Source organism: Gadus chalcogrammus, chromosome 4 (genome assembly GCF_026213295.1).
Source record: "Gadus chalcogrammus isolate NIFS_2021 chromosome 4, NIFS_Gcha_1.0, whole genome shotgun sequence".
Classification (NCBI taxonomy): domain Eukaryota; kingdom Metazoa; phylum Chordata; class Actinopteri; order Gadiformes; family Gadidae; genus Gadus; species Gadus chalcogrammus.
In genome coordinates this window covers 1726344-1747240 of record NC_079415.1, presented here as the reverse complement: position 1 = coordinate 1747240, position 20897 = coordinate 1726344, and the positions used below count along the sequence as shown (strand labels likewise).

General features: G+C 49.0%; 1 protein-coding gene across 1 annotated transcript in view; it reads right to left on the bottom strand.

Annotated features, from left to right (window-relative positions):
* The window catches only part of LOC130380409 (filamin-C-like), a 51161-nt gene that overhangs the window by 12719 nt on the left and 17545 nt on the right, over positions 1 to 20897 (bottom strand). The window contains exons 2-17 of the mRNA XM_056587599.1: positions 17882 to 18130; positions 16440 to 16537; positions 13870 to 14020; positions 13428 to 13546; positions 13036 to 13113; positions 12781 to 12943; positions 11776 to 11976; positions 10411 to 10584; positions 7619 to 7756; positions 7195 to 7321; positions 6611 to 6747; positions 4490 to 4683; positions 2480 to 2593; positions 1689 to 1832; positions 924 to 1047; positions 2 to 142 (exon numbers count right to left, since the gene is read on the bottom strand). Of these exons, the coding sequence (XP_056443574.1) occupies positions 2 to 142; positions 924 to 1047; positions 1689 to 1832; positions 2480 to 2593; positions 4490 to 4683; positions 6611 to 6747; positions 7195 to 7321; positions 7619 to 7756; positions 10411 to 10584; positions 11776 to 11976; positions 12781 to 12943; positions 13036 to 13113; positions 13428 to 13546; positions 13870 to 14020; positions 16440 to 16537; positions 17882 to 18130 (2352 nt within the window). The remainder of the gene's footprint in view (position 1; positions 143 to 923; positions 1048 to 1688; positions 1833 to 2479; positions 2594 to 4489; positions 4684 to 6610; positions 6748 to 7194; positions 7322 to 7618; positions 7757 to 10410; positions 10585 to 11775; positions 11977 to 12780; positions 12944 to 13035; positions 13114 to 13427; positions 13547 to 13869; positions 14021 to 16439; positions 16538 to 17881; positions 18131 to 20897) is intronic.

Below are 20897 nucleotides of genomic sequence, written 5' to 3'. Positions count from 1 at the left end.
ATGATGGTGTACTTCCCGGGGCCGGGGGGGGTGTACTTGACGGTGAAGGTGTCGTTGTCGTTCTTGATGATGTCGAAGTCGATGTCGGCCTCCGCGGGTCCCACCACCCCGGGGGCACACTTGATCCCGATGCTGACGTCCCCTGAATGACAACAACCCACGACTCTGTGTTTAACACTAGGCCCGAGGGTCTGGTGTCGAACGCAGCGTGGGTAAATCCACTCTCATTGACTTTAGCATCTAGTTTCGTTTTCCTTGGCACTGCTTTGTATTTTTATTCCATTATATCCTGTGTTTTCCACTGATGCTGTGGTGTGACAAAGGAATTTCCCTTCAGGGGGATTAATAAAATGTTATCTATCTATCTATCTTAGACTCCCACTTGATGCTGGGGATGTTAAGTGCATTTTCACATTGTTTGTTTTTGTTTTTCGAGACCTGTCGTCATGATGGCCTATTTGTTGAGCTGTTTTGGTTGATTATAACATTATGCTTCAGAGACACATACAGAGGATGTTGTTTGTATAAAAGTCCTCAACATCATCAATCCCCGTCATCATCCTCTTCAATCAACATTCTTGTTAGCCTCTTCCTCCTCATCATCATCATCCTTATAGTAATCATCCTAATCAATCATCACTATCATTATCGTCATCATCATCATTATCCTAATCATCCTAATCATCCCAATACATCATCATTATCAGCTTTGCTGTCATCATCATCATCATCATCATCATCATCATCATCATCATCATCATCATCAGCAGCAGCAGCACCAACAACAGATAGAGAAGTTAGAACAGACAGAAGTTAGTTCAGAGGAGCCTTTGAAAGACGTTGAGTAAAGGTCGTGAACCCTGTATGTTGAGTCAAGGTTGTGACCCCTGAATGTCCATTAAAGGTCGTGACCCCTGGCTGACCTTGGCCGGCGTCGCTGCAGTCCACGGTGAAGTAGGTCGGCTCGTTGGCCTTCAGGCCGGCCCTCTCCACCCCGGGGCCGTACACCTTCACGTTCTCTGGGTGGCTGCCCTCCCCGATCATCACCTGATGAACGAGTGAATCACAGCTCGGTCACAATGAGGCCCAACAACACACTTATGAATCAGTGAATCAAATCACCATGATAATGAGGCCCAACAACACTTATGAATGAGTGAATCAAAGCTAAATCACAGCATTTATGAATGAGTGAATCAAAGTTCATTCGTATGAGGCCAAACAACACACTTATGAATCAGTGAATCAAAGCAACATAAAAATGAAGCCCAACAGCACTTATGAATGAGTGAGTCATAGCTCAGTCATAATGAGGCCCAACAACACTTATGAATAAGTGAATCACAGCTCAGTCACAATGAGGCCCAACAACACTTATGAATGGGTGAATCAAAGCTCAATCACAACACTTATGAATGAGTGAATCAAAGTTAAATCATAATGAGGCCCAAATACACGTATAAATGAACAACACTTATGAATGAGTGAATCACAGCTCAGTCATAGTGAGGCCTAACAACACTTATGAAAGAGTGAATCACAGCTCATTCATAGTGATGCCTAACAACACTTAAGAAAGAGTGAAACACAGCTCAGTCATAGTGATGCCTAACAACACTTATGAATGAATGAATCAAAGCTCAATCATAACATGGATGAGTGAATGACAGCTCCGCCGTCCACCGTACCCTGAAGGGGCTGCTGGGCACGTTGACCTCCCCCCAGGTGATGATCAGCGTGTGTTTGATGGGCTTGCTGGGGATGTAAACGCAGAGGAAGGTGCTGTCGCCGTTGTCCGTGATCTGGATGTCGATAGGGAAGCCCTCCGCATCCTGCCAGGGCAGAAACAGGATTCAAAACGGTGGATAGTAGACGCAAATTATTCCCTAATGATGTTTGCTTTGATGGCTGAAAGAGGGGGAGGGAGGTGCAAAATGTTTGGTGATGGACGTTTAGTTATTCGAGTTGGAAGGAGTGAGGTAGGGCTTTCCAACCACAACATTACCAATAACAACAATGACAGATGGGTTTAATTGTTAAACATTAGTTCTAATGGTCGATAAACATTGATTGACAGTCACCCTCAATTAAACACGATATTTATACATGAATCATAATTCCTTTCCAAATATGTCTGTGGAGCTTTGGTGAGAGGATGTTTGTGTTGTACTGTGTCCACCACTTTAAGTGTTTCCATATTCATAGAAACACAATCCAAGCCTCCGACGAAGCATTAATATCACACGTTGTGATATCCTGATCCATCGCTCACACACGACGAAAAGCAAATCGAAAAATTTCAACATTTACTGTAATAAATATGTGAAGGCTTCAGCTGAAGCTGAACTTGAGAACTTGATAAACCACACATGGTTTCTACCTCTGGGGTCCGGCACCGCGGGCCAGACACCAGACACTAGAATGGCACGCAGCGCTCCTTAACCTCGGCTGAACCGTCCGACCTCCGGCCGGCCCTCACCTGGGCGTAGAGCCTCAGCTCTCCTCTGCCGGCTCCGCGGGTATCGATGGAGAAGTCTGCCGCTTTGTTCACGATGCAGCCGGTCGGCTCCAGGCCTGGGCCGTAGCATTGAACCTAAAGGAGGTGGATGAGGATTAACATTCCCAGAGAGTCAGGAGGATTACGGTAAAGCACGAAGACTGATAGCGGAGGCATATCTACAAAGCCCTCCGGACATTTTTCTGTCAAAGCGTTTGGTGCGCTGGAGAGTTTCAAGCACAGCATTCCTAACGTTAGCGTGAATGTGACGGGCCGCGGGTAAACGGGAGCTACGGTGGTACTTGAAGACACTCACAGGTTAAAGTATGAATACTACAAAGTAAGCTTTGGTTACATGAGTGGGAAAGATAAAGGAAGACTTTGGTGTTCAGGGGGGAGTCATTAAGAGGTATTTTGTTTTGTGGACAAAAAACATGCATGTTGTACGAAGCGTGAATAACTCTAAATGGTGAATGACAAGTATATCAACTAAGTTATGAAAATGTATAAACAAAGTTATGGGCTGTCACGTCGAGCATTACGCGCTGGAAGCAGAACACAAAGGAACCTTTTCAGTTCCTTTCTGGTTTAACGCCAATTCCCCATTACCATATTTGACAATTTGAAATCATAACCCTGAAATACTTTTCATGTGGATAATCTAGGACGGGGCGATCCAAATATAGAGATATGGTCAATCACTCAATCAATAACCAATATACCCTCCCATACATAACACATCACACCATGTGCAGTATATTAAGACCAAAGCACACAGTTAGGGCAAATTTTGGTTGATATTTAAAAAATAAATAGAATCACATGGTTAATAAAACGGACCACATCACATGCCTATTCCGGACATGAGGGTTAGAAATCGAAAATTCGAAAAACTGTATTTCCTGTCCGGCCGCCACAGCTGCATGCTTTGGCCTCTAGAGCAGGGGTTCTCTAGAGCAGGGGGTTCTCTAGAGCAGGGGTTCTCTAGAGCAGGGGTTCTCTAGAGCAGGGGGTTCTCTAGAGCAGGGGGTTCTCTAGAGCAGGGGTTCTCTAGAGCAGGGGTTCTCTAGAGCAGGGGTTCTCTAGAGCAGGGGTTCTCTAGAGCAGGGGTTCTCAACCACCGGGCCGCGGGCCGTTACCGGCCACGGAGCATTTGCCACGCGGCCGCAGAGATTTAGAAATAAAGACTACCCGGAAAAAAAAAAGTTTGTGTTTTCTATATGCTTATTGCATACTGTTAACAGACGATGAACAAGCTTGTCTTTGTTTTTATTGGCTTCACGTTTACACAGTACACCACAGTCGTGTTGGTAGACTTTAAGACTGTTACTGTCTATTAATAAAACTGTGTTTATATTCTTAATAATTTTCCTTCAGTATCTGTCTTCATTAGATTAGGTTAGGCCGGCTCCCCACCCCCCCCCCCCCCCCCCCCCACCCATCCCCACATCCGGGCCCAAGTAATAAAAAGGTTGAGGAACCCTGCTCGAGAGACATGAGGAACGTAGGAGTAGAGAGTAACATAGAGTAGAGAGTAACATGGAGTAGAGAGTAACGTGGAGTAGAGAGTAACATGGAGTAGAGAGTAACGTGGAGTAGAGAGTAACGTGGAGTAGAGAGTAACGTGGAGTAGAGAGTAACGTGGAGCAGAGAGTAACGTAGAGTAGAGAGTAACGTGGAGTAGAGAGTAACGTGGAGTAGAGAGTAACATGGAGTAGAGAGTAACGTAGAGTAGAGAGTAACGTAGAGTAGAGAGTAACGTGGAGTAGAGAGTAACGTAGAGTAGAGAGTAACGTGGAGTAGAGAGTAACGTGGAGTAGAGAGTAACGCGGAGCAGAGAGTAACGTGGAGTAGAGAGTAACGTGGAGCAGAGAGTAACGTAGAGTAGAGAGTAACATGGAGTAGAGAGTAACGTAGAGTAGAGAGTAACGTAGAGTAGAGAGTAACGTGGAGTAGAGAGTAACGCGGAGCAGAGAGTAACGCGGCGCCGACCTGCTCTGGGAAGACGTCGTTGGCCGCGGGGAGGATGTGGGCCATGAAGGGGCTGTCCTTGATGTCCTCGTCGTCGCAGATGACGTGCACGGCGTAGTCGCCGGGCTCCGTGGGCCAGTAGCGCACGTCGCACGAGCCGTCACCCTTGTCGTCGCACTCGATCTTGGCCTGGGACGGGCCCTCGATGGAGAAGCCTGCGGGACAGGAAGTGGTCGTTAGTGCGGTACGTCAGGGGACGCACGGGGGTGAACCTCCTGCGTCTCGGTTCAGTAGTGAGTCCTTCGGCGGATACCTTTTATTAACGGCGTTAACGCAAACCAATTTTAAAGGCAATTTTATTTATTTATTTTTAATTTATTTTTGGGCTCAAAACAAAGAATCAGTAGCCTGACTGCTATGTTCAAGGCATATCTTTGTATGTTCATCGTTTAATTGCATTATAGGCTTTTTTTTTGTACCGTCCTGTTTTGATCAGTATATGCCAATGTTGTTATCAATAAAAAAACATTTGCACAAGGCAAGCCGATGCACTTCATGTTGAGAAGAGCATTAAAATGAGAAAAATGAATGGGACAAAGAATTAGAAGAAGAAGGGATATTTAGCATAGAGAAAAAAATATGATTAATCGCGATTAATCCTGAGTTAACTATGGCATTAATGCGATTAATCGTGATTAAATATTTTAATCGCTTGACAGCCCTACTTTTTATCCAACGTGACTTGCGGTAACCCTTGGATACCGGTCATTACTAGACTGGGTACCCCCGGCCCGTTCTGCCAGTGATTTGAATTTGCCCTGCAGAAGGGTCTTTCACCTTACATGGTTGACACCCCCGTTGACACCACCACCACCCTTCGGTGCACGAATGGTTGAATGTTAGGCAATAAATAATTAATAATTAAGTAAAAGCGCTTTGAGTGGCCACTGATCAGGGAAGCCGAACCCAGAGCCCTTCCACTGGGAGTTAAACCAAACTATGTTCTTTCAAAGGCCTTTTCAATTAGTTTGACGATCCAGCTCCGACCGGCTGCTCTGCACATGGTCCCACAGACCCCCCGTGCAACTGTGTGTGTCAACGTCCATCTCATGTCAAAGACATGCGGTTTAATGTGGTTCAATCGAGATGCAGCTCACGAGTGACAAGACATCTGGTCCTCATTCTGGCTCGGTACTTTCTATTGTTTTGTGCAGCCCGTGTTGCAAGGAAAAGCATCGCATTAGTGTTTTGACATGGCTCAACCGGGCTCCCCAGGCAGACAGAATCAGGTTTCTTGTAACACAAACTCACGGACAGAGGGCTGGCTGCTCCCTGGCTGGAGTGTTTGGACTCCCAGTAGGGAAGGTCCCAGGTTCTATCCCCAATGTCCACAGTCTAACCTGATTTATTATCAGCAAACCTAACCCAAAGGGTATTCAACTGGCGGCCCGCGGGCCAAATGTGGCCCCTAGGATGCTTTGCGGCCCGAGGAACGCATCCCACATTCCAACATAAAACAAAATGAGAAAATAAATGTTGTAAATATTAAGAATAAATATGAACCTATATATGTTCTCTATTTTGCTATCATAATTAAATTACTCCAGTCCCTTGATGATACATTCATACATTATTTCTCCTTCAATAATTCTTAACAGTAAATCGTTCATTAGACTGTTCCGCAGGGAGTTATCAACACTTTGAGAGCAATGGCTGCCAATGGCTGGTTGTACAACCAGCATTTGTTAATTTTTCCTTCTCAGTCTGGTTGCTTGAAAGATTAAAAGTCACTTCAGCTTTGTGGCCCCCTTCCTAATCTAATCGAATACCCCTGCCCTCACCCCTTTATGTTTCCTAGGTGCCATGTGTGTGAATTCACTGTGAAGACCAGAGCACACAGAACACAATTCTCGCTCCATTGTTGAAGTGCGACCCCAAAAAGTAATATCATCTCTTGTCGTTATCAGAGCCAAGCACAGAGTGGATGTAGGGGGCTGCAGCACTTCACTCACTTTGGATCCGACTCAAGTCTACTTTGGCTTCAATTCAAAGTCATCATTGTGAGTTCAGTCCCGGTGTGCGCCTGCATAAAGGGAACCAAGGAGCCGAGGGGAGGGGACTGTGGTCCCGGGTCAGACCTACCCAGGGTCCCCACTTCAGTGCCGATGGCCTCCACCACGAAGTCCGCGCTCTTCCCCACCAGGCCGGTCTCCAGGCCGGGGCCCCACGCCCGCACCTTCTGGGGGCCCGCCTCCTCGCTCACCAGCACCTCCATCGGGCTGCACGCGCACAGAGAGAGAGGCACGACACACACACACACACACACACACACACACACACACACACACACACACACACACACACACACACACACACACACACACACACACACACACACACACACACACACACACACACACACACAGAGGCACGCACACACACACACACACACAAACAGATTTGATTACTTTCTACTATTTCTGTTGGTTCACTATGCCCCATAGGCAGACTGGGGGCGGGGTCTTTAAGACTGGGGGCGGGGTCTTTAAGACTGGGCGGGGTCTTTAAGACTGGGCGGGTCTTTAAGACTGGGGGCGGGGTCTTTAAGGCAGGGCGGGGTCTTTAAGACTGTAGGCGGGTTCTTTAAGACTGGGGGCGGGGTCTTTAAGACTGGGGGCGGGGTCTTTAAGGCTGGGGGCGGGGTCTTTAAGGCGGGGGGGTTCTACCTGCGTGGGATGCTGTGCCCCCCCCAGTTGATGGTGATCAGGTACTTCCCCACGACCAGCGGGTAGTAGTCACAGTCGAACACGCCGTCGCCCGCACTGCGCACCGCCACCGGCTCCTCCTGGCCCTCTGTCAAAATAAGAGCGCGAAACACGAGCGTTGAGGAGGAGGCGAAGGCTGCAGGGTTTGTGGAACTAATGCTCACAATGGGAACTTTTTATGAAAAGTAGGCGCTGGCTCAACGACATATGATTATTATATTTTATTATCGATTGTTTTATATAACATATCCAAAATCATTCCGTATTATGGAACATATATTAAACTAAAAGGAACATGCTATGTATATCTGTAAAAAAAATAAAATAATAAAAAATAATTTAAAAGCGTGCACAGAATCTCCTTTTGACTCGGACGTCTACTCACTGGGTCCCTTGACGGTGACCTTCAGCTCCCCGCTGCCGCCGCCCCGGGTGTAGACCTTGAAGTCGGCCACCTCCTTCACCCTGACCCCCTTGGGCTGGAGGCCTCGGCCGGAGGCCCGGCACACGTTGGGGTTGCAGGCTGAACCGACCAATCAGGACGCAGGCAGGGAACAATGGACATTTGAAGGTTAGCACGTAGGGGGAGATAGCGGACTCGTGGACGTCATAGAGCTGTCATGTGGTACACACACACACACAAAATCACACACACACACACACACACACACACGGATACACTCTCAAACTCGCCAGCTTACACACAAACACACAAACAGACACATACACACACACACTCACACTCGCGCACGCAAGCTTACCCACACACACAGAGTCACACACAGACACACACACATAATTAGGGCTGGGCGATATTATTTACTGTATTAAACATTGAGATCAAATCTCAAATCAGAATTGTATTTCCTTTCAGTTTTAGCGTTGTATCAAATGTTTTAATTCTAATTGATTTCAATTCTTATTGTTATTGTTCAACATGTCTGCCTCATGTTCATGAAGCCAAGTTGAAGCATAGCGCCCAGCTCTAACACAAAAAAAACCACACATCACCACCACAATCACACCCCCACCCTGTCACACATCAGCACACGCACACTGCCCGTGAACGGCCGTTAGTCGCTTTGAACGTTTACGACAGCGCTACGAGAAGCGAGGTTTTCTGCAGCCAGCGAGGGGGGGAAATAAGAAACGACAGAAGGCCGAGGTTTGAAAGTAGACGGGAGGGAAACAAAGGTTATTAACGCTGGAAATAAACACAAATGAGTCAGGAGTGTGGACTCAGAGCAGAGTCACATGAAGAAGGAGAAGCAAAAGTAGTTCAAAACAACTGGATGTTTTTAAGCTTGTGAAGTCAAAATGAGGCTCTGTTTGAAACGTTGGATGTTCCTAGATTATCTCTGGATGAGTTAATTTAGATATAAGTGGATCTGCCATCTCTCCACTAAACAGATTGGGACTATATGGCCTGCAAATATCTTTCAAATTACATGTTTACAAGAGGGACACAAAGCAAGGGTTTCAGGGGTGTGGCCACTCAGTTTTGACTCGTTTGTGTGGATACTTCAAAAAACATAGTTTGAAGCACTTCCAAGGTTTTCACTGGGTGAAACCATGACGATTTACAATATAATGAACGACAAATGAATAATAACCGCGAAACAGACAGTTCTTATTCAGCAGTTTTGGTTTGAAGAGGAGGTCAGGGTGTAAGCAAAGAGCGAAGGGAAACATGATGAGGATGATGAAGGCTCAAATGTGCAATAAACAGCGCAATATACTGCTCTGTGCTGTGTTGCCCTTTGCTGAACTGTGTGGATTTCAAGTTTCCAGGTTCAAGTTTCAAACCTTGGTATTCTGGCTTTTATTCTCTCAGGACAACTTGACTTCTTTTTGACTTTTTTCATTCTTTCCTCCTCATTCAAATGTAGATTTGCCGTTCCACCCAAAAAGGGCAATAACCTCCATCCTCCTTGATACGAACCCCCCCCCCCCCATTGTAATTACCCTAACCTCACCTCAACTCAACTTAATTCTCCCTGAGGGCTCAATAGTCAACAGCCACAAACACAAGTCTATCCAAACAATTCCTCACCTTTGCCAAGTCCTACGTTCTCTTCCCGGTGTTCCCTCACCCCATCCCTCACTTCAGCCTCACTCTATTGCAGAGGTTCTCAACTTTTAATGGCCTGCTATCGATCCGCTTTCCAACTCCCAAAGTCTTTGCGACCACAGCTCTCACTTTTGTGCATCTGCTTCCACAGCTATTGTCTTGGACATCTGTGGGTGATATAAACGGTCCTGGTGAACGTTATCGCCTCCCTCCTCAACACACTAAGTGTTTGCTTGTGTCTATGAATCATAAGGCAGTCCATTTGTTTATACAGGACGTCTGTTCAAACAAGAGCAACGGTTTGCTAAAATGGATCCTCAAATCACAGCAATCTCCTGCACCCCCAAATATATAAGGGGGGGTTCTTGCCTCCTTTGGGTCCCGACCGATTGGTCGGGACCCACTGCTCTATCGGAACCTAGAAGATACAAACATGGGTTTCCAGTTTGTTGTTTCCGGGCCCTGAGAGATTGGCTCTGGTTTAATGTAATGTAATGAAATCCAAATGGTGTCACGCCAATTACCACTCTCTCTCACAGCTGCAGTCACACAAGTTGATGGCCGTCCATAGCACTGAAACATCATGACAGAGTGAAAGAGACAGAGAGAGGGACAGAGAGAGAGGGAGTGAGAGGGAGAGGGATGGACAGAGAGAGAGGGAGTGAGTGAGAGTGAGAGGGAGATGGATAGACAGAGAGAGAGGGAGAGAGTGAGAGTGAGAGGGAGATGGATAGACAGAGAGGTGGAGAGAGAGAGAGATAGAGAGAGAGAGAGAGAGAGAGAGAGAGAGAGAGAGAGAGAGAGAGAGAGAGAGAGAGAGAGAGAAGAGGTGGAGAGATGCACAGGAAGAGGAAGGAGCCCAACAGGCCTCAAAGCACCAGCGCATGCGCCACAGCCAGCAGAAGAAGAGCGACCCCCTTGATGCAGGAAGGGGGGGGTCATTGAGGCAGGGGGGGGTCATTGAGGCAGGGGGGGGTCGGGGTGTTTTTCAGTTGAGACGGAGGCGGGGTTTGAGGAAGCGCCAGGCTAACGCAAGCTAGGGGATCCAATCGCTACCCTCTCATGGCCCCTCCCCTCCCCCCCCCCCCCCCCCAGCCTGTACTGACTTGGTCGCCGGGGTTTGGGCGGCGTCGGGGGCGGGGCTCTGGCCCTCGCCCTATCAGCGGACGGGGAGCGCCCCGGCGGGGGGGCGTGCGGGGCGGGGGCCCCGGGCGGTGGAGCCGGGCCGCTCTGCGGAGCTGAGGAAGGTTCCGGGCGCCCAGGGTCAAGGCCGCGACACGCTGACGACCAAGGCCACAGTTAGGGTGTCGGCACAACAAAACAGACAAAATGGCTGCTGGACTCGTCAACAAGCTTTCGTTTAGTCGACAAAACCACAGACTTTGATTCGGGACCCCCCCCCCCCCCCCGCGGGGGTCGTTTTCCAGAAGACCCCCTCGTGTCATTCAACAGCCCAGCGAGCGCATCGCGGCGGCTGAGCTGAGCCTCAACGAGAGCCCGTGCGGACGAACGCGCCAATTTAGCTTCCGTTGTACGGATATCGGGGCCTTGAGTCGCGCACAGGGATGTGGGGGTGTGTGGTGGTGGTTGGAGGTGGTGGGGGTGGTGTTGGGGGAGGGGTGTGTGGTGGTGGTGGACGTGGTGTGGGTGGTGGTGTTGGAGGTGGTGGTGGTGGAGGAGGTGGACGTGGTGTGGGTGGTGGTGTTGGAGGTGGTGGTGGTGTTGGAGGTGGTGGTGGTGGTGGTGTTTGTGGTGGTGGAGGTTTGTGGTGTAGGTGGTGGTGGTGCTGGTGGTGGTGGTGGTGGTGGTGTGTGGTGTTGGTGGTAGAGTGATGGTGGGGGTGTGGGGTGGTGGTGTTGGTGGTTGGAGGTTCCAGGCTCCGCCCATCCCATCCACACCAAAGGTATCCCCCATCCGAACCCGACAGCCAACCGGAACCAAGATAGCAGCGCAAAGACAAGCCCCACAACCAATAAGAAGGCACCACAGAGGACAGGAAGTGGTCATCCACCAGCAGGAAGTGGCCCAGGAACTGGGCAGTCCAGGAGTTGACCCCCAACAGACCTTTAGTTGGGTTCTGGTAAACGTGTCGGTTAGTTTATTAGAGTTCAAACTGAAAACGCACACATATTAGAGTTCAGAGTTAGCGATTCTTACAGTTTACAGTTTATAATGAATCTACTTTGTAAAGGGTTCATTTATGGTGAATTTATTTGAATTATATTTAAAAGGCAAAGCTAGTTGAAGATTGGGTTATTTTAGTCATTTATTCATGAAACAAAACATAAGAATACTTATTTGTCCCGTAATAAAAAAAACATAAATTAACCGTTTTGACAGCGGGGTCATTATAAACCAAAATATGACAAACGAGTGCAGACCAAAAACATTCTGAATATCCCCGCGCTCTTACTGCAGCACTCCAGCGGCGGTGGCGGCGGGGGGCGGGGGTGTGGGGGGGGGGGGCCTACCTTCTGAGATGTGGACGGTGAAGGGGCTCCTGGGGACCTGCTGGCCGGCGAAGGTGACGTGGACGACGTGGGGCCCCTCCAGCACGGGGCCGTACGTGCAGCGGAACACGCTGTCCCCCTTGTTCTCCAGCACGATCTCCACCGTGTCGCGCCGGCCGTTGGCGTCCACGATGACCACGCCCACGTCCCCCGCGCCGGCCCCTGGGGGGCGGGGCCAGGGGAGAGAGCAGGAGGTCACGTGACTGTCCCGGCTCTGAAGTGGAGTCGTTCTTCCCGGGGTCTCAACGAGCCACGCGGGTCAACGCAGAGCACTTGGGAAGCACTTTTCTTTCACATGTTTTTTTTATGAAAAGCACTACATCATGATTGATCAATAATGTTGATTGATTAATTGATTTATTGGTTGATTATTGTCTATTGGAATCAAAGCCGGAAGTTATGAAACCATTTGACGTATTGTATGTTTTTGGGAACACAGAACAGGGGACGTTAGCGAATAACAGTAATAATGTCAATATTAGAACCGCCATTTACCAAGATATAAATATACTACAACACTACATTACATTTTACATTACATTTATATACACAGGCTCAATCCCATTCTACCCCTTACCCCTTCCCCGTACCCCTCCCCCTTGTTTTGAAGGGGTAAGGGGTAAGGGGTAGAAATGGGATTGGGCCAGGCCCAATCCCATTTCTACCCCTTACGCCTTCCCCTTACCCCTTACCCCTTCCCCCTTCCCCTTACCCCTTCCCCCTTCCCCTTACCCCTTCCCCCTTCAAAACAAGGGGGAGGGGTAAGGGGAAGGGGGAAGGGGTATAAATGGGATTGGGCCACAACCCCTTTCTATTGCCGATTTCTACATTGAAGAAACACGTCTTTGATTGGCAGTTTGTTTCCTGGTACTATCTTGTACTATCTCTACGTCCGGTGGAAACAGAGAACGAGGGGACCTGAGGTTCTCCATCGGGGGGGGGGGGGGGGGGTCTCTGGGCCCTCACCTGCGGTGTAGATGTCAAAGTAGGTGGGCTTGTTGGCCACGTTCCCCTGGGGCTCCAGCCCAGGGCCGCGGGCCTGCACCTTGTTGGGGTCCCCCAGGGCCTTGGACACGTTGACGTTGAAGGGGCTCCGGTCGATGTCCTGCCCGGCGAAGAGCACCTTCAGCTGGGGAGAGGAGCCAGGAGAGGGGCCGGTCAACTCCGCACCCTCCCTCTTAAACACGGGTCCCCCAACTCGAGATGAGTGTTTGTCCTTACTTTATGCAGGCCTTCCACCTTGGGAAGGTAGACCACGGAGTAGGATCTCTTCTTGTCGTTGTTGGGGATCACTCTGGCCTGGGGGGTAAGGAAGTCGGGGAAGGTGTGGATTATTAAGGTGGACAGGTTAGAGGGCTACGGCGTGGTTCTGATGGAGTGAATCAGTTCGTGCGAAGGGGCTCTTTGGTATACAAAAACATTGTTTCTAAAAAAGATAGGCTGACCAAGGCACTCTTCTTAAAGTTAAAAAAGCTTTAATAAATAGGCTAATTCATATTAGAAGTCTTAAAAAGTTGCCGACATGTTTCGGCCATTGTAGGCCTTCATCATGTTTGCATGGTACAGATCACTGGGCAGGGGTTTTAAACATGGTGACAGATTTGTGCTCGTACCTCCTCGGTGTGTCCTTCGGGGTCTTCCACGTAGACCAGCACCTCCCCGAGCCCGGCCTCCACCGTCTCCACCAGGAACTCGGCGGGCTTCAGCACGATGTTGCCCCTGGGCTCGATGCCTGAGGCAGCGGGACAAGTTAGCATCTTACAGGAACCGGACTAAGGCCATTCCATCGTACGGTTGGGTGCCATGGACTCCCGAGGCAGAAGGAGGTATGGTTTTATTGAGTACCATGACGGTGTTATTCTATACCTCAGCGAGCGTTAGAGTGTTAGCACATAACCCGAGGCAAAGTCTTTCAAATCTGAGGAATGAATCAGATTTTTACGGTTCGACTCCCATCAAGTATTCTTTGGTCCATCGGTTCAGTCTCTCTCACCCATCCTCTCTCCCTCCGTCCCTCCCCCCTCTCCCTCTCCCCCTCCCTCCCCCCTCTCTCACCCGGTCCATAGGCCTTGGCCATCTTGGGGTGGAGGGTCTTGGCTCTGAGGGGCGCCCCGGGCTTCAGCTTGGACTTGGGGAACTGGGAGAGGTAGGTCATGACCGAGTGCTCGTCCACGTTGGGGTCCACGATCTCCTCAGGGGCGATCACCTGTGGGGGGGGGGGGGGGGGGGGGAGGGGAGGAAAGGGGGAGGAGAGGGAGGGGAAGGGGGAGGAAAGGGGGAAGGAAGGGGGAGGAAGGGGGGAGGAAGGGGGAGGAAGGGGGGAGGAAGGGGAGGAAGGGGTAAGGAAGGGGGAGGAAAGGGAAGGAAAGTGGGAGGAAGGGTAAGGAAGGGGGAGGAAGGGGGGAGGAGAGGGAGAGGAAGGGGGAGGAAAGGGGGAGGAAAGGGGAAGGAAGGGGGGAGGAAATGGGGAGGAAGGGGGGAGGAATGGGAGGAAAGGGGGAGGAATGGGAGGAAAGGGGGAGGAGATGGAGGGGAAGGGGGAGGAAAGGGGGAGGAAAAGGGAAGGAAAGGGGGAGGAAAGAGGGAGGAAAGGGGGAGGAAAGGGGAAGGAAAGGGGGAGGAAGGGGGGAGGAGAGGGGGAGGAAAGGGGGAGGAAAGGGTAAGGAAGGGAGAGGAAAGGGGAGGAAAGGGGGAGGAAGGGGGGAGGGAAGGGAGAGGAATGGGTGAGGGAGGGAGAGGAAAGGGGAAGGAAAGGGGGAGGAAGGGGGGAGGGTAGGGAGAGGAAAGGGTGAGGGAGGGGAATGAAGGGAGAGGTAAGGGGGAGGGAAGGGGGGGTCAGAGGGTCACTGGTCTGCTGGGGCGGCGCTGAAGACCCCTCCCTTCATGACGGTTCTGGCGGACTACGCCTGGGTTTGTTGGTGTCTTTTCTATCGTATTGTCATGATGTTGTTTGCTGACTTGTTGTCTTAATGGACCCCCTGCAACCGACCGACCCACTGAATACCTTCATGTCATCCCAACCGGGACGACAAACGTCATTTGTGATTCTGGTGCGAAATGGTTCATGGTTGCGAAATCGAGGACATGAGGCAAAATAAGGAAAAACCATTTGAGACCTTTAATTCATTTAGTAATTAAATTGTCCACCCCCTTCTCCACCCACCATCTCTCTCTCTCTCTCTCTCTCTCTCTCTCTCTCTCTCTCTCTCTCTCTCCCCCTCCCCCTCCCTCTCTCTCTCTCTCTCTCTCTCCCCCTCTCTCTCTCTCTCTCTCTCTCTCTCTCTCTCTCTCTCTCTCCCTCCCTCTCTCTCTCTCTCTCTCTCTCTCTCTCTCTCTCTCTCTCTCTCTCTCTCTCTCTCTCTCCTCTCTCTCTCTCTCTCTCTCTCTCTCTCTCTCTCTCTCTCTCTCTCTCTCTCTCTCTCTCTCTCTCTCTCTCTCCACCATTAGAATTGAGACGTGGTGGGCGAGCTAAATTAGACCGCGGGCCTTGGGGCCCAAAGGGGAGCTCCTGGAAATAACCTGGAGGGGCCGATAGCACGTCTGGACGTAGCGCCCCATGCTAACCCTAACCCTGGGCTGTCGGACTGGAGGTAGAGTGCAGACAGGACTTGCTAGCTACGCTATGAATAGGAACTGTTTTGGGAATAACGGGTGTAGAATATTCAGATTGAAATGCACTCAAAGAACAAACTCCACCACCCCCCCCCCCCCCCCCCCAAACCAGTACCTTTACATTTAGGGCATTAGCAGACACTTCTATCCAAAGTGACTTACAATGAGTACATTGGTCAGAAGAAGAGAAACAACAATACTGGATATCTCTGTCGGTACAGTAAGGATGTTCATGGAACCAAGTGCCAAGCACTAACCATCACTAGGTTAACCCATTCCCCGTAGACAGAAAGCATAGCTAGGAGAAGATGCTACACAATGATAAGTACAGATTCTTTTTTTTTGGTATTTCTTCATTAAATGACTCCCGGCTGGTAAAGTAATGGGTTTGAGTTTTAATCCATCTGGATTAGTAACAGAGTTTTAAACTGCACTGAACCGCTTAAAGGCAGATTTTCCTTTTTCTCAGTTTCTGTGTTAAACGTCTGAGTGCTAGCTATAAAAACAGGCCTTGGCACTCTGCTCTCTTAACCCTCAGTCCACAGCAACCAACACAGCACTGCTTATTCTAAACTTTGTTCCATAATGTTATGAAGTACTGCAATGTAAAAGTATTTCATTTGATTTAAAGCCCATATTTATGTTTTGTTAAGATAAATGTTATAATTTAACTCTTTCTTTGTCCGTCTAGAACCATGCCAATCATCACTACGACCAAACCCGCTTTGCTTGTGACAATAAAGTGACAAGGAAATTAATCCTTGTTCCTGGTAGTTTGTGGCTCCAGCACGAACCTCTACAACAATTGTGTTTTATTGTATTCTATTGTGTTTTAATGTATTAGATTGTGTTTTAATGTATTCTATTTTGTTTTATTGTATTCTATTATATTTTATCGTATTCTATTGTATACTGTATTATTTTCTATCCTGAACCAAACTGAACACAAGGTCGAAACAGGTCGTCAAGGCAACCTGTGTACAGGGCAAAGCTCGACTCTGATTGGTCGTTACCTGGGGCACTCCCAGCCAATCGTCTGCCTGCTGCATGGCTTCCCGGGCGTTCTCGACGGGCTGGCTCGGATCCCACGTCTCCCAATCCGGACACAGGCCTGAGGAGAGGGCGGGTGTTAGGAGTTGATTGACAGAACGGTGACCCTACCAGTGATTACGGTTTGTACGGTTGCTGCGTAAGAATCGACCAATGATAATTTAGGCGTCCCTACGGAAGCCCCTAAAGGACATGGAGTTCTTGGGTTTATTTGCCTCCCGGGAGAAATTAATAGTTTTGGATTACTGCATTATATAAATGCAGCATGGAAACTCTATAAAGGTCAACTCCACTCCAATGTTTTTGGCGATAAGTTATTTTTGGCATTATTATCGCAGACATGTCGTTATCTAAAGTTGTGTCATCCGAAGAACATTTGTCTTTGTGTTTTTGAAAATAAATCCATAAATGGACGGATGTGACTAACGTTGTTATTCACTTAAAGAGCAACGGAAAAAAGCCAATTCTGACAGTTCAGTGTGTATCACCAACACAGAATCACCAGATCTGAATGTATGAACAAACGCTGTTTTCTCTCCCCCTTTGGAAAGTTTGAAAAAGTTCAACCCTGAATAATCCAATAAAAGGATTATCCCCCCTCTCTAAAACAAGAACACCACTTTAGAGATAACGCTGTCGTAACACTTGTGGTTCTCTTGTGTCACTGTGATTAAAAACACAATGTTTCAGCAGTGGTACACATGCTCAGTAAGTGGGCTGATCCCAAAGACTCCTCTGAGATGAGTTTGTTTTATCCTCATCCAGATGTCTGAGACCCCCCCCCCCCCCCCCATACCCACCCACCACCACCACCACTACCAACAGCCCCAACACATGCCTCAATTCCCGCCTCTCTAATGCGTTCTCGCGAGCTTCACAACCCTTCCTCAGATCCTGTTTACCGAGTATTAACTCAAGTAGAAGGATCCGGAATGACGCAAACGACAGATCCACTTGAGACCAGGCATTCGAAAGCAGGATTCACGTTTCATGTATTGTTCTTTACTAAGTCATATTTTGGCCGAATTGTGATATCTAACCTAACTCTACTCTCATATTGCGCTGATCAATGTGCCTCATTGGCTCTATCCTAAGCCAATCAGAGGGCTTTTTAAATCCCATAATCACTATCTGCCTGAGTCATCTATTTGATATTTTATGCTAAACACAAGATGAACTTTAAAATATGACTGAAGCAATTATGCTATGAGGCTAATGATATGCAATGTCCTCTCACGCCATGTCAAGTTTTGTAAACGGTTTTACATTACGACGTTATATCAACCCTAACACTATAGTATACAATCAAATCCCCATGCTCCATCTGCGTTCTACACTCTCCCCCGTCCTCCTCCCCGATTGGCCCGGGGACAGACAGGAAGCAGGAAGCGCGTGCTCCGCTCACCGGGGGCGCAGTTGTCCACCAGGGCGCCCAGGGCCTTGCCGTCCCTCCAGTCGCGGTGGAAGTTGTTGATGGGCATCTGAGGCACCTTGTTCTGGATCCAGCCCAGCAGGCGCTGCTTGGGGGTCAGCTTGCGGGCGTCCTCCTCGTCCTCGTCCTCCCACATGGGCATGGAGATGGAGTAGTGGAGGATCAGCGTCCAGATCAGACCCAGGATCAGCTTCAGGTTGCCGTCCACGATGGCTTTGGAGTCTGGGGGGGAGGGGGAGCGGGTTATAGGGCTGTGCTGCGGTGGTGGCTGGACACACTGGTCGCTGAACATTTAACATTTAATAATAATAATAATGCATTTAATTTAGAGGCGCCTTTCAAGACACCCAAGGTCACCTTACAGAGCATATAGTCATCATAAATCGTTAAAAAAATAAAATAAAATAAAAGACATTGTGGAAAAAATAAATAAATAAACATAATAAATAAGAAATAAATAAAACAAAAACAAGACAAAACAAAACAAACAAACAATCAAAACAGTGATCAGTTAGACGTGTGCGAGTGTGCGAGTTTGAACAGGTGAGTTAAATTAAATTTACATTCAGAAGACGCTTTAATCCAAAGCGACCAACACCACCATTCATGCACACATTCACACACCGACGGCGGAGTCAACCATGCCAGCTCTTCGGGAGCAGTTAGGGTGAAGTGTCTTGCTCAGGGGCACCTCGACGAGGCGACCAGAATTGAACTAGCATCCTTCCAGTTAGATGTCAACCCGCTCCACCTCTTGCTAAGCCCAAGCATTCAGCTTCGCTCAACATTGGTGTGGTTATGACATATATCTTAGAAACACCTTTTCACCTACGCTCGGCGCAGTAATCCCACCCAACCCAACGTTAACCATTACTACTAAGTAGCCTGCCGCCTTTCTAACCAGTGGCCTCTCAAAGCGCTTTACAATATTGCCTACCATTCACCCATTCATGCACACATTCACACAATGACTGCGTTGTCAACAATGCAAGGCGACAGGCAGCAGTTTTTTTGAGGTTTCTCGCTCAGGGACACCTCGACACTCTAGGAGGAGCCGGGGATCGAACTAGCAACCTTCCGGTTACCAGCCGACCAACGCGCTCTACCTCCTGAGCCACCTGCCACCCCACTCGTATACTGTCTAGACCAGGGGTGCCCAACCTTTTTTGACCCAAGATCTACTTTTCAAGTAGCCAACCTCCCGAGATCCACCAGCAAACCTACCTTCAAGCGGGGGGGGGGGTAGAGAACAATTGTTGACGGGGGGGGGGGGGGGGGGGGGGGGGGGGGTTGTATCGTGAACCTACGGACTTCAGTGGGGGTTTCATTCCGTCTGCGCACGGCACCTTCTCAACGATAATCAATAATCTTCCTCCCACTCAGGGTGAAAATGGTAGGTCTTAGCTTGTTTCCCCTCAGCCATGCCAACGTTTAGGAGTGTGTAACTACTGTTGACGGCTTTCAACTGCTGTTAACAGCACATGCGCTACCGCGCGTATATGTCCCGCGCAAATTTAATTTTATTAAAAAAAAAAAAAAAAAAAAATCTTTTTTTTTTCTTCACCCCTCGCGATCGACTTGGGATCTGTCGGCGATCTACTGGTAGACCGCGATCGACTGGTTGGGCACCCCTGGTCTAGACTCTACACATCAGCAGAGGAAACCAATCAACCGAAACCCAACCACGTCCACCCTCACACCGTGACCTCCTTACTTTTTCATCACAGGAGAAAGAAAGAGAGTAAAAGCGTGTGGAGGGTTGTGGGCCAGCATCACAGGGGAGCTGCTCAGGGTAACAATGAGTTTAGGGGGGCTGTGTCATCCCGCCGTAGGCCCCTGGGCGGCCGGTCGGGGCACAAGAACAACGGCCACTGAGCTATCAGGCGGACATCTGTGTCTACTCTGGGAGCTGAGGCCGGCCGGCCTATCGGCACGCTGATCACATCGCAGCACGCGGTGGAACGGGTACGACTGCAATAGAGCCACGCACGCTTCCACATAGACACAGACACACACAGACGCAGACGCAGTCACAGACAGAGACACACACAGACACAGACACAGACACAGACACAGACACAGACACTGACACAGATACACACACAGACACAGATACACACACACCAAGACACAGACACAGATACAGATACAGACACATACACAGACATATCGAAACTGATCGAAACTAACATCGAGACACAAACACACACACACACACAAACACACACACACACAGGCATGTTGTCACACAAACACACACACAGACACGCACATTTCCAAACTGATGAGGGAACGCACATCAGGCCACACAAAGGCACACAGGCACACACACACACAATCACACAGAAGGAGATCAATGTTGCAAAACAGTTTTGATTCGTTTTGATGAGTCAGTACTCTGTTCTGTCTTTGCTTAAATATCCACATGGAAAAGGTTTGAAATTGGCTTGTAACCTCTCTACATGGGAAGTAACACCGTGTGTACGAAACAACAGGCTGATGCTAAATTGCAAAGAACGCTAATTTGCAATCACAGACGAGGGTTTAATACATAGGAAGATGAAGATGTCTTGGATCATTTCCAAAGCACTTAAACTCTTAACCCACCGAGCAGTTCCCCGTCCTCTAAACCCTGTGTTGTTTCCTAAAGCAACAAAGCTGGCATTTATTTACGAATAGCTAAGAAAGTTGTGGTTTGCCGTCCCGACCCAAGTCCACTGCGGTGTACCACAGCAATGACCCCCTGTGTTCGGTGTGCGTTTCATTCACAACGTGAGCTACATCGCAGATGAAGAGGGGAGGAAGTGAAGCAAAGTGCCTTAACCTTCGAGCAGGCCAAGCCGTTGGAATCGAGCGGGGGCAGCAGTAAAGAGGAACACAGTAAAGGATTAAGGAACGTATGGACTATAGATTTACAAAGAGAGAGAGAGAGAGAGAGAGAGAGAGAGAGAGAGAGAGAGAGAGAGAGAGAGAGAGAGAGAGAGAGAGA